This window comes from Pseudopodoces humilis, chromosome 13 (genome assembly GCF_049639895.1).
Source record: "Pseudopodoces humilis isolate 2021_Gansu_Grassland_sample_001 chromosome 13, ASM4963989v1, whole genome shotgun sequence".
Classification (NCBI taxonomy): domain Eukaryota; kingdom Metazoa; phylum Chordata; class Aves; order Passeriformes; family Paridae; genus Pseudopodoces; species Pseudopodoces humilis.
The window spans coordinates 15,075,706-15,088,386 of record NC_142212.1 but is presented as its reverse complement, the minus strand read 5'-3'; the positions used below and the strand labels follow the sequence as shown (position 1 = coordinate 15,088,386).

General features: G+C 46.6%; 1 protein-coding gene across 20 annotated transcripts in view; it reads left to right on the top strand.

The window, feature by feature from the left end:
- The window catches only part of MAGI1 (membrane associated guanylate kinase, WW and PDZ domain containing 1), a 329,499-nt gene that overhangs the window by 40,413 nt on the left and 276,405 nt on the right, over positions 1-12,681 (top strand). The window contains exon 1 of one of the 20 annotated variants that reach the window (XM_088061978.1): positions 4,569-4,783. The exons of the other annotated variants lie outside the window; for them this stretch is intronic. Coding sequence (XP_087918104.1) covers positions 4,681-4,783 — 103 coding nt within the window. The 5' untranslated portion in view covers positions 4,569-4,680. Of the gene's footprint in view, positions 1-4,568; positions 4,784-12,681 lie in introns of those variants that run through there. 20 annotated transcript variants of the gene reach the window in all.

The window sequence follows — 12,681 nt, the reverse complement described above, 5'->3', positions numbered from 1 at the left end:
TTCTTTTTTTGGCTGCAGTTTCCCTTGTTTTATGGGCTGTATATGCCATTCTTGCCTGCTTTATACTGCATTTCTTCAGAAGTTCAGTCGCAATGCAGTGATCAGCAGCTCTGGCTTTATTGTGAATTCTTCCAAGTTCTCTCTCAGTGTCTAGCAGTGTACTCAGGACAAGCAGAGATTTATTTGCATAACTGGTCAAACAGAGGTTAGTGTGAAATAAAATACATGCATGTGCTTCTCTTGGCCTCCCCTGATGCGAGGTCAAGGCTGGCTTATTTTTTCTGAGTCCTCCCATTGTCAGAACCTCTCAGGGATCTGGGCTCTGGTCCACTTGCTGTCAGTAGTAGTTTACTTTGCTTCTCAGTAAATTGTCCAAGTTTGCAATCCTCCCCCGAGGCTATCGTATGACAGCATCCCTCATGTGATGTGTCTGGTAGCAGGAAAAAAAAAAAAATCTACTTTCTTGTATTCCAAATATACAGCCCTTTCAATTATGTATGAGTGAAGTGCTCAAAGGATGCAAACCTTTGAAGTTGGCTCAGGTGTCTCTTCTCCCCCATTCTCCACCCTCCCTGGTGCTTTATTATGGTGGTGGGGTGAATTTGCCATTCATTGGATGAAACAGAGGGAGAGAGAATGATCTGGAGAAACCCAACCAGGGCTATAGCAAGATAACATTTCTGGCTGTGGTGGTGCTTGAGGCACAGCCTCTGCCAGCTGGAGTACTCTTTGAGAAAGTACTGCCATGCACTTGTCCTCTCTTGGGATTTTGCCTGAAGCAATTGCTGCTGCTGTTCCTTGAGACAGAACTGTGGAATGGGAGGACACATGTTCTGACAACCTAAGGCCTTTCTTCATGGACAAAATGAAGCCTTGAGCAAGGCAGTTCAGTGCCTAAGTGATACAGAGCTCTCAGAATGGCTGTGGGCCAGTTCAGGTTTCGCTCAAGTCCTGACCCTGGGATGAGCCCAGGCAATTCCCTTCTCAGATATCCCCAAAACCTGGGGCCCAGTGTGTTGGTTGCACCTGGATCTGCTGCATGAGGTGCTTTGGGCAGGGCCTGAGGACAGACTAAAGGGAGCAACTCACCTCCTAGAAGGTCTCTCCCTTCAAAAGATGGATGATATTGGCATGTGCCCCTCCTGCTCTTTCTGGTCCTCTCCTGCCTCCATGAGAAGTAACCAGAACTGTCCTCAAGCAGTGGGGTGATGCTGGAGAAGGGACTTGCCAACTGCATGCAAGGGCCAGTGTTCACATCCTGTGCAGTCAATGTGTCCACAGCTTTCCAGACCCAAATCTCTGAATCATTGTTTGAGATATTTGCTACTGGAATTCCCTTCCCTGCCACTAGAGAGGGATCAGAGATGAAAGGAAGGTAGTGTTAACAGTGGGAAATTGCTTTTCCACTCCTTCCCTTTGAATGCAGAATGCTTCATTCTGCCTGGAGTTTAGCTACAGGTTACATTTAAAGTCTTTGTTGAAGCTGGAAATGGTTAAACTGGAAGCTCAAAATACGTAAAGGCAGTGACTTGAGACGGTGGCAGCAGGGCTGTAACTGACTTATTTATTGTAGCCTTGAGAGCAAGAAGTATTACAGAGGACAAAATTCCTGTGGTGTTTATATAAGGCTGTAAGAAATTGATTACAGCTCAGGTATGTTTTGTTGCATGCTGCTGGGAGGAATCATAAAACTCATGCAACAAAGTTTTGAGCATCGTGTTATTGCCGGTCTGCTCAGAAGCCCATTTGCCACAATGAAAACCTTTCATTTGTTCTTTTTGCTAATTCCAGCTGTGTTCTCTTCCCACTTCTGTGAGTTGCTGCTTGCAGGATTCAGCTCTTTCAGGCTGCAGTCCTCTGGGGGTGAATTGTTTCTTCTATTCTCAGCCATTTAAAACAAACAAACAAAAAGCTCCGGATTTTGCAGAAGTGTTTCCCCGCCAATGTGTTTTCTTTTAGTTATTATTTGTAAGTTGTTGTTTGTAATTTGTATTATTTGTCCTCTTCTGTCATACTAAGAGCTTTGGAAAGGCCTTCCTAATGTTCTCCCCAGTTTATCCCACCTAATCCCATTCTCCCACTGAACCATGCAGGACTTGATGCACCAGCACATGGTACCAGCAGTAGCTCTGAGAGAGAGCAGCTTTCCTGCAGCCTTCTGCCCTGGTGGGGCCAAGCCCTTCACTTGCATTATTGTCCTGGAGTATGCTGGGGGTCCTCAGCAGTGGCTTCAACCCCTGGCCACCCCCTTCTTGCAGCTTCAGAGCGAGTATAAGTAATAGATCTTGTAAAGACTCATTTGGGGCTTGGCATTTATGATGCTTTACAGCCAGAAATTCATCTCTCCTCTTGCTGTCCTTCCACTTGCCCAAGGCAGTGTGTAATATATCTCAGTGTCTCTGAGCATCCATGAGCCTCTGCTGGTAAATGAAGTTACTTTCACCTGTTTATGTTCTGATATTCTTTCAGGGAATGTGCATTAAATTGTTTTCAAGTGGATCTCCTCTAAATGAATGGCATCTTGTGTCCCTTCAGGAACTGCAAGGAGAAGTAGAATGAAAGGCATAAAAATAAAATATATGCATTGCTGGTGTCCAGCAAGACTGAAGACTAAAACTGACAATAAAAGAGACACAGGAGTGCTGTAGTCCTGCCTGCCACCTCACCAGGCCTGTGGTCTCTGCGTGATGGAAGGTGTGGTGGAGCAGGCTGGATTGCTCATGGTGATGCTGAGGGATTTGGGGCAGGATTTCCTAGAAGTTATCCCAGATTTGAGTTCATCCCTGGAAACACACTGCACACAGTGCCTTGCCTTTGTCTTTGTTGATAACTTGGAGCTGACTGTAGATGCTGGTTTGGCCTTTGTTTGGCAGAGGTTTGTGTGCAGAACAGACAAGGTGGTTTGAGGTTCTGAAGCCCACCTGCTGTTTGGCAGTGCTGTTTGAGATGAGGGAGGGCGTGTGGGGGCTGAGGGTGCTGACAGAGTGTTTCAGCACAGGTAAAACGGGTTTGATCCAAACTTGTTAGTCAACAGCTGAGTTCATGTGTTGCTGCAGCTGTTTTAGCACACCTCTGCCCATGTCCTCATGTTACTTCAAGGAGAAAAGTCTGGTGAGCTGGACACAGGATTGCTGAGCTGAACAAAAGCAACTCTAAAATTGTTAACCAGCTAATTTTAAGCTATTGCATTACTCTGTCAGTGGCATCAATGAAAGCAGCCACTTATCTCCTGGCATATGCCTATGATTGAGCAGCAGAGTGGGGTTTAAGTTGTCATTTCTAGCTTCACTGATGATCTGACACTCTCTGAGCAATCATCCCACCAGATCTCAGAAGATGGAAGTGCAAATCCCACTCAGTCTGTTTGAACCAAGTAGGAAAGTCAATAGAAGCATATCTGAAATAGCTGCAACCACGGGGAGAGGATTAAATAATATACACCTCAGACAAAAGGATTCTGTTGTGTTTATTTTGACATAAAGGGAATGGGGCTGAATGAGAATGTGTGTGGCACTGTTTTCAGCATGTCCAGCATTTTGAGGTGTAGTTTTGTATGAAAATGAGGCGCAGTCTCTGGTTGCAGAATCTTAAATATGATGATACTTTATTTGAAACTTCTCAAACAGTAGAGGTGGTGCTTTTGGGAGGACTGAGATGTTCACAAATGCTGTCTATGAAGCTGGATTTCATTTTGATACTAGAAAAAGCGCCTTGACATTTTTTATTATTGTTATTGCTTTTATTATTATTTTACTGTTAAGTGCTCAGTATCTTTGGGCCTTCACTGACTAGAGGGAACTGTAAGACATTCAGTACATCTGATACTTCCTATGCACATGATCCAAGCATGGATTTGGGTGCCTGGGTTCTCTAGTAAGGATCTTAATTCATGAAATGTAAACTTAGAGCATTGAAATTAGATTCAGATGCTCGCTTCTTTTTTTTTTTTTTTTTTTTTTGTCCCTGTTGCAGTCCTAAGCCAAATGATTTACTGTGGAATATAGTTGAATTGCTTGTTTTATCTCATAAAACAAATACGCCGTTGTTGCTCTTTTGGGCTGATGTTTTCCTTAGCTTGCAGTTGTGGCTTAGCTATACCCTTCTTTCCCTCGTGATCTTTTAAATTTTTCTCACACCATGCATGGATCTTGAGTTCAGCCTTCTCTGCTGGCTGAAGAAATTGCCTTTGCCATGCCTTAGGAGCCTGCTGCCTAGGCAGTGGAGATACACTGATAAACCATTTGCTTTTGTGTTAGAATTGGTGTTTTGTTTTGATACAGTATGTATCATTTCCCATTTGAAACCGCTGTTATTGTATGCTTGGAAAAACCCTCTTACTTGGCATTGGCAAAGGAAGCAGAGTTTAAAAAGAAAGAAAAAAACCCCCAACACTTTAATTTAATAAGCAGCATTTCAGGGTTCCTTTTGTTACGTGCTACCTTTTGAACTCTGTGGAGCAGCATGCAGATCTAATCCACGATCGCGTCACTGCGTTGGGCTGCACAAGTAAACACTTTAAATGGGAGGAAGCACCTGCGCATCGCTATTGTCTCTCTTCTCCCATTAGCAAAAGTCTCGGGGCTGACTCTGCTCCAGCCAAACCCTCCAGGCAGTGGGAATCCACAGGCAGAGGCAAAGCTCCCTGCCCTGGGCTGGAGCAGTGAGAGCACCTTGGGGGCCATGGAAGGGAGCGTGGGGCTGCACGTGGACCCCCGCGCACGGCTGGGGTACCGCGCACATCGCCCCGGCAGCGCGGCATGCAGGGCTCACAGGAGCCAGCAAGGTGGGTCTGGGCAAGGCATGCTCTGCCTGGGACTCTTGTGGGGCTGGGGAGGCTGCTGGACCTTGAGGGCCACAGTGCTCTCAACGTGGTTAATGCTCTGGAATTATCGTCCCGCTCGTTGGGTTTGTGTAACCGAGTGCTCGACTTGATTGGTTTCCCATGGAATTTGTGTTCCTACACCGTTCCTTATTGAGGAACTGGTGTGGTGTGTTATGGGCACAGATATAACCTCTGGCAAGTTTACAAGGCAAGGTTTAAAACTGAAAAAGCTGTTTTGAATAGAAGAGTGCTAAAAGCTAAAATCTCTTTAATTTACCCAAGACAGGTTGGGAAGTGACTTATCATGACCCAAAAGTATCTGTGAACAGAAGTGCTGGTATAAAACTTCTTTTGAGCTAGGAAACGAAAACATTAAAAAGTTCATTGATTTGAAGCTAAATTTGGGTAAATTCAACTTAGAAAATACTAGGATGGGTCTTCTGTTTCCATTGCTGTGTTAATGTTGTGGTCTGTGCCTAGTGAGAAATGGCAGGGAAGCATAGAAATCCCAGGATAAAGAGCTTAGTGTGATATAGGAAATCTTGTTAGAGTAGCATCACTTTGGGATTTTTAGGTTTTCAGTCTCTATGAGACATTTTATGGCGGTGTGGTACCTGGGGAGCTGAAACAACATCTGATTTATTGAGTGTTCATTTATTGAAGGATGAGATATTGGTAATTATTTTATTAATCCTTCTAACATCAGTTTCCATTTAGAAGAAATTGTCTTTGTGCCCTCTAGTGGAAAAACTATTTACGTGAAAGCTCCTAAATTGGGTGAAGTTTTTGCAAAGAAATGTGGAATGTGTAAGAAAAGACTCAGAGGAGCAGAACAAGGCTGGAGAGACGAAGGGTTGCAAGAGATGGATGTGCTCTGTGCTTCCTCTGCTTCAGTCCTCCCCACACTGTAACGATGATGACATGCACAGACTTCGTCAAATAGAGAAGATATTATTCAATATTCACATCAGCTGGACTTGGTGAAATTATTCTAGGTATAATAATGAGGAAAACTCAGTCTTGGCAAGCTCTGAACACTGGTCAATCATTAGGGATTGCCATCGATGTTCCCCAGGGATGTGGTGGAGAGGGAAGAGCAAAGCCCACTCCAGCCCTTTAAAGGGAGGAGAAGGCAAGACCCAGAAAATGAAAGATCAAGGAATGTCACTGCTTCCTCAAAAAATGTTCCAGAGCGCTTTGTTCACAGCAGAGAGGAGGATGGGATAAAAAAAAAAAAAAGCTGACTTAAAAACAAATAGGATAATCAGTCCAACTTCCCTCTTTAATGGGGTAACTCATTAATGTGTGGGAAGGGCTGCTGATGTGACTGAGGCTTAGGGGCAGGATTTGAATCATCTTGGTGATCAGCAAGACCAGCAGGGCAGCAGCATGATGAGGAATGGGGAAGAGGAGGGTGCAGAGGGAGCAGGAGATGACCGAGGGCAGCGGCCAGGGTGGTACCGCATGGTGGGACCTGTTGTGCGTGGCCAGCCCAAACAAACCCAACACTGTCTGAGGTTTGAGGAAAAGACTCAAATCTCTCTCTGGGTCATCCTTGCAGAAGCTCTGTGCCTAAGGCAGGGCTGGTAATCCCTGCTGCACCGAGGGGTGCTGGGCAGTGCAGGGCCTGAGGAGAATGGTCATGGTTGCAAGTCTGGAGATGAAACACAGAGGTGGGAGGCTCAGCAAATGGTGAGGCTGGAGAGGGAATGCTGAAGGAGCTGTATTTGGAAATATAAGCCTAAGTGCAGGCAACAAATTTTCTGATGCAGAAAAGATTTCTGTAAAAAGACTGATCATTAGTTCTCACTGATGAAAAATACCTTGATTTGCATGAAAAAAATATTCAAGGTGTAGACAAGGAAAAAGTTTCTCACTAGGAGGTAATGAAGTAAGAGCAAAAGAAATTGTGAATCTGCTTGACTGGAGGATTTTCAGAGCAGTTAAAGCAGTGCCTCTTGCTGATGGTGTGATTTCTCCCCCTCTGTTGCCTTCTGTCCATCCACCCGCTACACAGGGTCTATTTCACTCATTAACCTTCCAAGCTGGACTTTTATTTCTGTTGCTAGAGTTGGTTTCAGGGGCCAGGGGTCAAAACCAGTAGCAGCATAATAGGCTATTGCATGGCTTTGAGATATAAATTCTGCTCTCAGTGCAGTCATGAAAACTTCAAGCACGGATGTAGATCACAAGAAGCTGCTGCTGTCCCATATATCTTCCCTTCTCTGTTTCTTTCTGGAGCTGCTCATTTGGGATGCTATGACAGCAACAGATGTGAACGTGATGGAGTCCCCACACCCCCCTCCCATCACTGTCATCCTCCCTTTCCTCATACTGGACTGTCATTCTTGTTTATTTTGGTTTGAATTATAATTGCAGAAACTCTTGCAGTGTTGTTTACGTGCTGTGTGCCGTGAGTCAGTGTTTGTGTTTGCTGCTGCTTGCATTGCCCGTGCTCTCCCCCTGTCTCACACTTGCAGCCTCAGTTCCCCTCCCGGATCCTGGAGCCTCTCCTGTTCTGAGTCTACAATGCTCAGCATTCCTCTGAGTGCAGGGAAAAGCAAGCTGATGAGGGAAGATCCAGGATTAGCCCCTTTTTTTTTTTCTTTTCTTTGTTTTAGCTTTCTTCTGGCATTTTGTAAGGGTCCTTGTTCAAACCAAAAGGCTCCTTGGAGACTCATTCCCTCACACCTCTGTGCTCAATTAGTCCCTTATCATATTTCTGCCAGGCTGTGAGATCAATACTGCGTTTTCTGGCTTGCAGATTTCAGGAAGGGGAAAAAAATCATGTGAAAAAAAGGCCTTTTTTGAAGTTACTGAGATGCTCATGTGCAATTCCAGCACCTGTCATCACAGTGGAGGTGTTAATCCCTTCATGTGCATTGGCACTGGGGTGGAGATTCTGGCATCCTGCACAAGATCATAAGTTTGGACCAAGAGGGGCTGATCACACTGGCCTCTGAGAGAGGCTGTGGATACTCTGGGTGGATGGGAAAGAGACTCTCCATGCCCTCATGGCCTTGGGTGATCCGTTGTGCTTCTTCTTCCTGCTTGGTAAAGTGCCATCATTGCTAGCCAAGAAAATCCTACAGCTCCATGCCTGAGAAATCTGAATGGTAACAGCTCACAAGTCACTCCGTGGATTTATCAAGGAGAAACAGACAATTTCTTTGTGTCAGCCCAATGGAGCTTCAGCTCACAGAGCTCTATGTGGGAGAATTAATGATGAGTCTTGAGTCTCTCTCAGGTTGTCCAGAAGCTCAGCAAATGTTTGATTGTGAATCTGGTGTAAAATAGCTGCAAGCTTCCTGTGCTGCAATTAGCAGCCTTGATAGGGAGCGGGCAGGTTTTCAGGTAAAAAATGTCCATTTTGACTCTTTAAGTGTTCTCAGGTGCCCCACGGAATGTAAATGTTTTACTCTATTTGTAATGCAAAACCTTTTAATTATCTCCAATTCATAAATCCCTAGTTTGGTACTTCACATCTTGTAAGAAAATGCTCATCTTTTAGTGGGTAGTAATCAGTGTCAGAGGGAATGGGGAATAGATGGTGTGTTTTAAATGGTGTCAGTTCCAGCAACGGGAATGTATAATTTAAATCACTTATATTTAATCATCCTTTAAACACTGAATTCCAGCCTCTGCTGCTTGTCTCCCAGGAAGCTGACAGCTTTATAATGCCACTATGGCAACACTTGAAAGTTCCTTAAACTGCTCAAGGCTGTGATGTGGCTCTGTACCATGTGTATTGGTGCATCCATGGCTGGTTCTCCGAGCCTGGATGCAGATGGATGCAGGGGTTGGGCTCTGCTTCACCCCCTCCCAGCCCCAATTTTGGAAGTCTCTACTGGTTTACCTTTTTACGGGGCTGTAACATCTGTTCTAAGTACTGCTGCAAATGTAACAGCTGCTGAGGGTGGGATTATGGATCTGGGGTCTGTGTGTAACAGCTAAACATATTCTAGCAATTCAGCAGGTTGAAAAATGAAGCAGATCAGGCTGTGTTCATCATGCTCTGGGTGTGTGTGGTGGGGATGTTTCCTGATGGAGAGAAATTGTGCCTGGTTCAGCCTGGGCTCCAGTGCCTGGAAGTGTGGGGCTTTGACCTCATGCATTTCAGCAAGGAAACAGGGCAATGTGGGATGCAGCAGGTCCTGATCCTGCCTGGGGAGCAGAGCAGCAGTGCCCTTGGTGCTTGTGGCACCCCCCCAGTTGTGACCACTGTGTGTGGGGCTGGTGATGTGCATACAAGACACTTGCTGTCCACTTCAGTGACAATGTGCAGGATTTCAACCTGCACGTGTATATGCATATATATGTGCACATATGTAAGGAAGACCGCAGGCACTTTTAAAAAGCAGCTGAGAAACCCTGTTTGGGATCATGTGGGATTCTGGCCCCTCTGCCTGCTCCCTCGCCCCTGCCCCCACAGGCAGCCTGGCTGCAGATGAAATAATTTAATGCTATTCTTGCTCCCAGAAGCTGGTTGATGGCATTAATGGAGTGGAATTTCACCCATACAGAAATACCTCTGGGCTGATGGAGAGTGAGCCCCACAGCAGGGGTTAGGAGCAAAGGGTCAGTGAGTTCAGAATCGGTCACCTTAATTTGCGATTGCCCGTTGGGATGGCATTAGAGCTGACTGACCATCCACGTGGGCAATAGGTAGCTTCTGTTGTGCCTAGGGGTCAAATGGTATAGTCTTAAATTAGAAGCTGCCACTTCTACTTAGAATAAAACTCGCTTTTCTCTGTGTGTATGAAAATGGGCGCGTTCCAGGCCCGCTCCGCGAGCGCGCACCGGCTTTGCAGAGGAGCCCATTAGTGCTTGTGGAGGTTGAGAGCGAGGAGGGGCAGCGGGAAGGAACATCCTAATGAGCCAGGGTGAGGAGTTGACGTGAGGACGCAGAGTGCTGGGAGGACAGGAGGACACGGAGCGCTTGGAGCCACCTTCTGCTGTGGGGAGAGTCCGGCTGTCGCTGGAGGAGCGGCAAACTCGGGGAGCGGGGGCTCGGCGCCGCTGTCGCCCAGGGGAGGAGGAGGTTTCCAAACTCGCCCAGAGTGTCCTGCAGCGTTGGAGGTAGCTCAGATGTGGATCAGGAGATGGTGGAGGAGCTTCGGTCCTTCCCTGCCCACAGCCACCCAGTGAATTGGCCACAGAGGAGGGAAGAGCTGCTGCTGGCCTCATTTCCCTGGGGCTCAGGGCTCTCAGGTCAAGCAGGGTGGGAGGGTGGCAAGTTCAGCCTGAGCTGTGGAAAGGATTCTGCTCCCATGTGATAGCCCAGGAAATGGGTGGGAGAACAGCAAACGAGTGTCAGCCGTGGTCCGAGTCCAGCACAGCCCCATGGGAGAGGCGCTGGCTTCACTCAGGCTGCACCTGCTTGGAGCATGGGCAGAACTGGCCCCTCTGACTTCCAAAAAACCTCTTAAAACACACAGGCTCAGCACCAGGCATGGTGTGGGCTGGTCTGGGTCTTCCCTGTGCTGGGACTCCTTCCTGGCAGTGCTGCCATGCCACTTCTCCCTTTCCCTGCACCAAAGCCATCCTGGACGGGGACAAGAGACTCTATGTGACCCTCCCTGGTGCCATGGGAATGGCCCATGTCCATCAGAGCACATCTCAGGGTTCTGTCTTGAGGGACCTGCTAGAGGTGTGGTAGAAAAATCAAGTGGAGGGGCGCAGGGGTTTATTTTTTATTAGTATTCCTTAATTTTAGTAGAGTTACTCTTCCTGGAGTGGCTCAGAGTTGGCAGGTGCCACCAGGCTATGCTGTGTTGGCTTTCAGTGGCAGTTCCCTCTCAAAAATTGGGGAATCTGTAGGGTTTGGGTAATAAGATCTTAGAGTGGAACATGGAGCCTTTTGTCTGTGCCTTTATAGCTCTCCAGGTTGTATTTAAATTTTAATTTTATTATTTGAAAGATAGAGCACTCTGTAGTGACAGGAGGAACTAAAGGTATAATTGGGAGTTTGTTCTGTTCATGTCACCTTGCTTTATGTCATTGAAGGAGTGGTAGAAAGCACATAACTTCCTTGAATTTATTCACTGCTCAGAATTACTCACAGCATAAATTTCTGGGGGGAAAAAACCCAAGCAAACAACTTAGATGTTCATGTAATTTGTGAGATAAGCTCCAAAAAGAAAAAAAAAGAAGCATTTAGCTTACTTAGTGCCCACTCCCCCTGAGACTTAAAGCAACAGTAACTGTTGAAGGTTTCTTTGCTCTAGGATTTTTCCAGTTTTGTAATGTAAAGGTTCATTTTTCTTGTTTCCTGGGAAAAAGATGATCTAAAAGCCTTTTTCCGTAATAAAAGTGCATGTTTCTTCTTTATTGCATGACTCCAGGAGCTCAGTTTTTTTTTTTAGGAAAACCATCAGATATGTGTGAAAATCATCAGTGCTGGCAGCATTGGAGTCGTTAAGGACAAGTTGAGTGCTGTATTTGCTCAGAACTGGGTGTTTTGGGACCAGGGAGGTTGCAGCAGTCTGGCATGCTGAACAGCCTGGCTGTTTGAAAGCTCCTGCTACAAGTGCCTACGATTATATTTTGAAGTTTATTTTCTGCTGCACTTGATAAAACTTTGTTCACGGCACTGTTTGACTTTAAAAGGCAAAATCCTGGAGAAGTGCAAGTAGCTTCTTCAGGGGAACATGGATTTTGCTCTTGGCAAGCTGTTGATGTCAAAGCTGCAAGTGGAGGTGTGCTGTGCGCCTTTGCTGTTCAGGGAGCTTGGAGGTTCCTCATTTTCCTGTCTCCGTGACCTGTGACTGTCCAGCTGGGTGTCTTGATCTGTGCTGTGGTCCCAAAAGCAAGTCCTTGTGCAGGAGGAGGGCAAAACCATTCTGATGGTGACTGGCGTGGCCTCTCAGGCTGCTTTGCTGGGTGTTTGTACAGGAAGACCTAGTTTCAGCTGAACACCTTCGAATTTATGATTTTGTGAGCTGGACATTGACCTCTCTCCCTGCTTCATGGTAAAGCATGAGGCTGCCAGGCCCTTTCCTGGTATCACCAGATCCCCATGCTCAGCATCACTTCCCAGCTGTGCTCTGTGGTGACAGTGACCCCTGGGGAAGGGCTCACCCACACCTGCACCACTCCATCCTCCAGACCACCCTCCTGTTGCCTTTTCAGGTACTTTAACCTGGGCTAAATTTCGGAGTAAAGTGAACCAGTCTCATACCACAGCTCCTGGAGGGACCTGGAGAAAGAAGAGGGCAAGATCACACCTGTGTTAGCTGTGCTCATGCTGACAGCTTCTGTCTGGGTCCCTGGTATTACTGGACTTGAGTTCTCTACTTTCAGTGTGACTGGGCTGCTCCTACTCCCCCTGAGCCACAGCCCAATTAAAAGGGCATATTTACAGTTTGGGAAGACCTGGGGAAATGGCATGGTTTACAAGGCAGATATGCTAAAAATGGGCATTTCTGTGGCTGGACATGCACATAGCATGCCAGCTCAGCCCCAGCTGGCTGGGGGGGGATGTCAGACACTGCACAGGCACTCAGGGGAGCCATGGTCCCTGTCCCAGCTGTCTGGCCAGTTTGGCACTGGTGTCTTGCATGGAGAGTAATGAAACTATTATGGTTAATAATATTAACTATTGTTATTATTATTACTTATGAAAAGTTGGCTGGTTTAGGATTTTCACCTGAGGTCCAGCATGGACATGTTGTGGGGAACAGTGCAATGGGCACAGTGATCCCCCCAATGGGAGAGCAGCAGCTGCTCAGCCAAATGTGGGTTTGTGTGCTGCAGTGAGGCTGACATAAGGAGGATGTGTGGAAACTGGATCAGATTCTGATGCAAGATTTCTGGCAACCTTCGGCTCCAGAGAAGCAGTAGTCCCTGAATCAAATGTG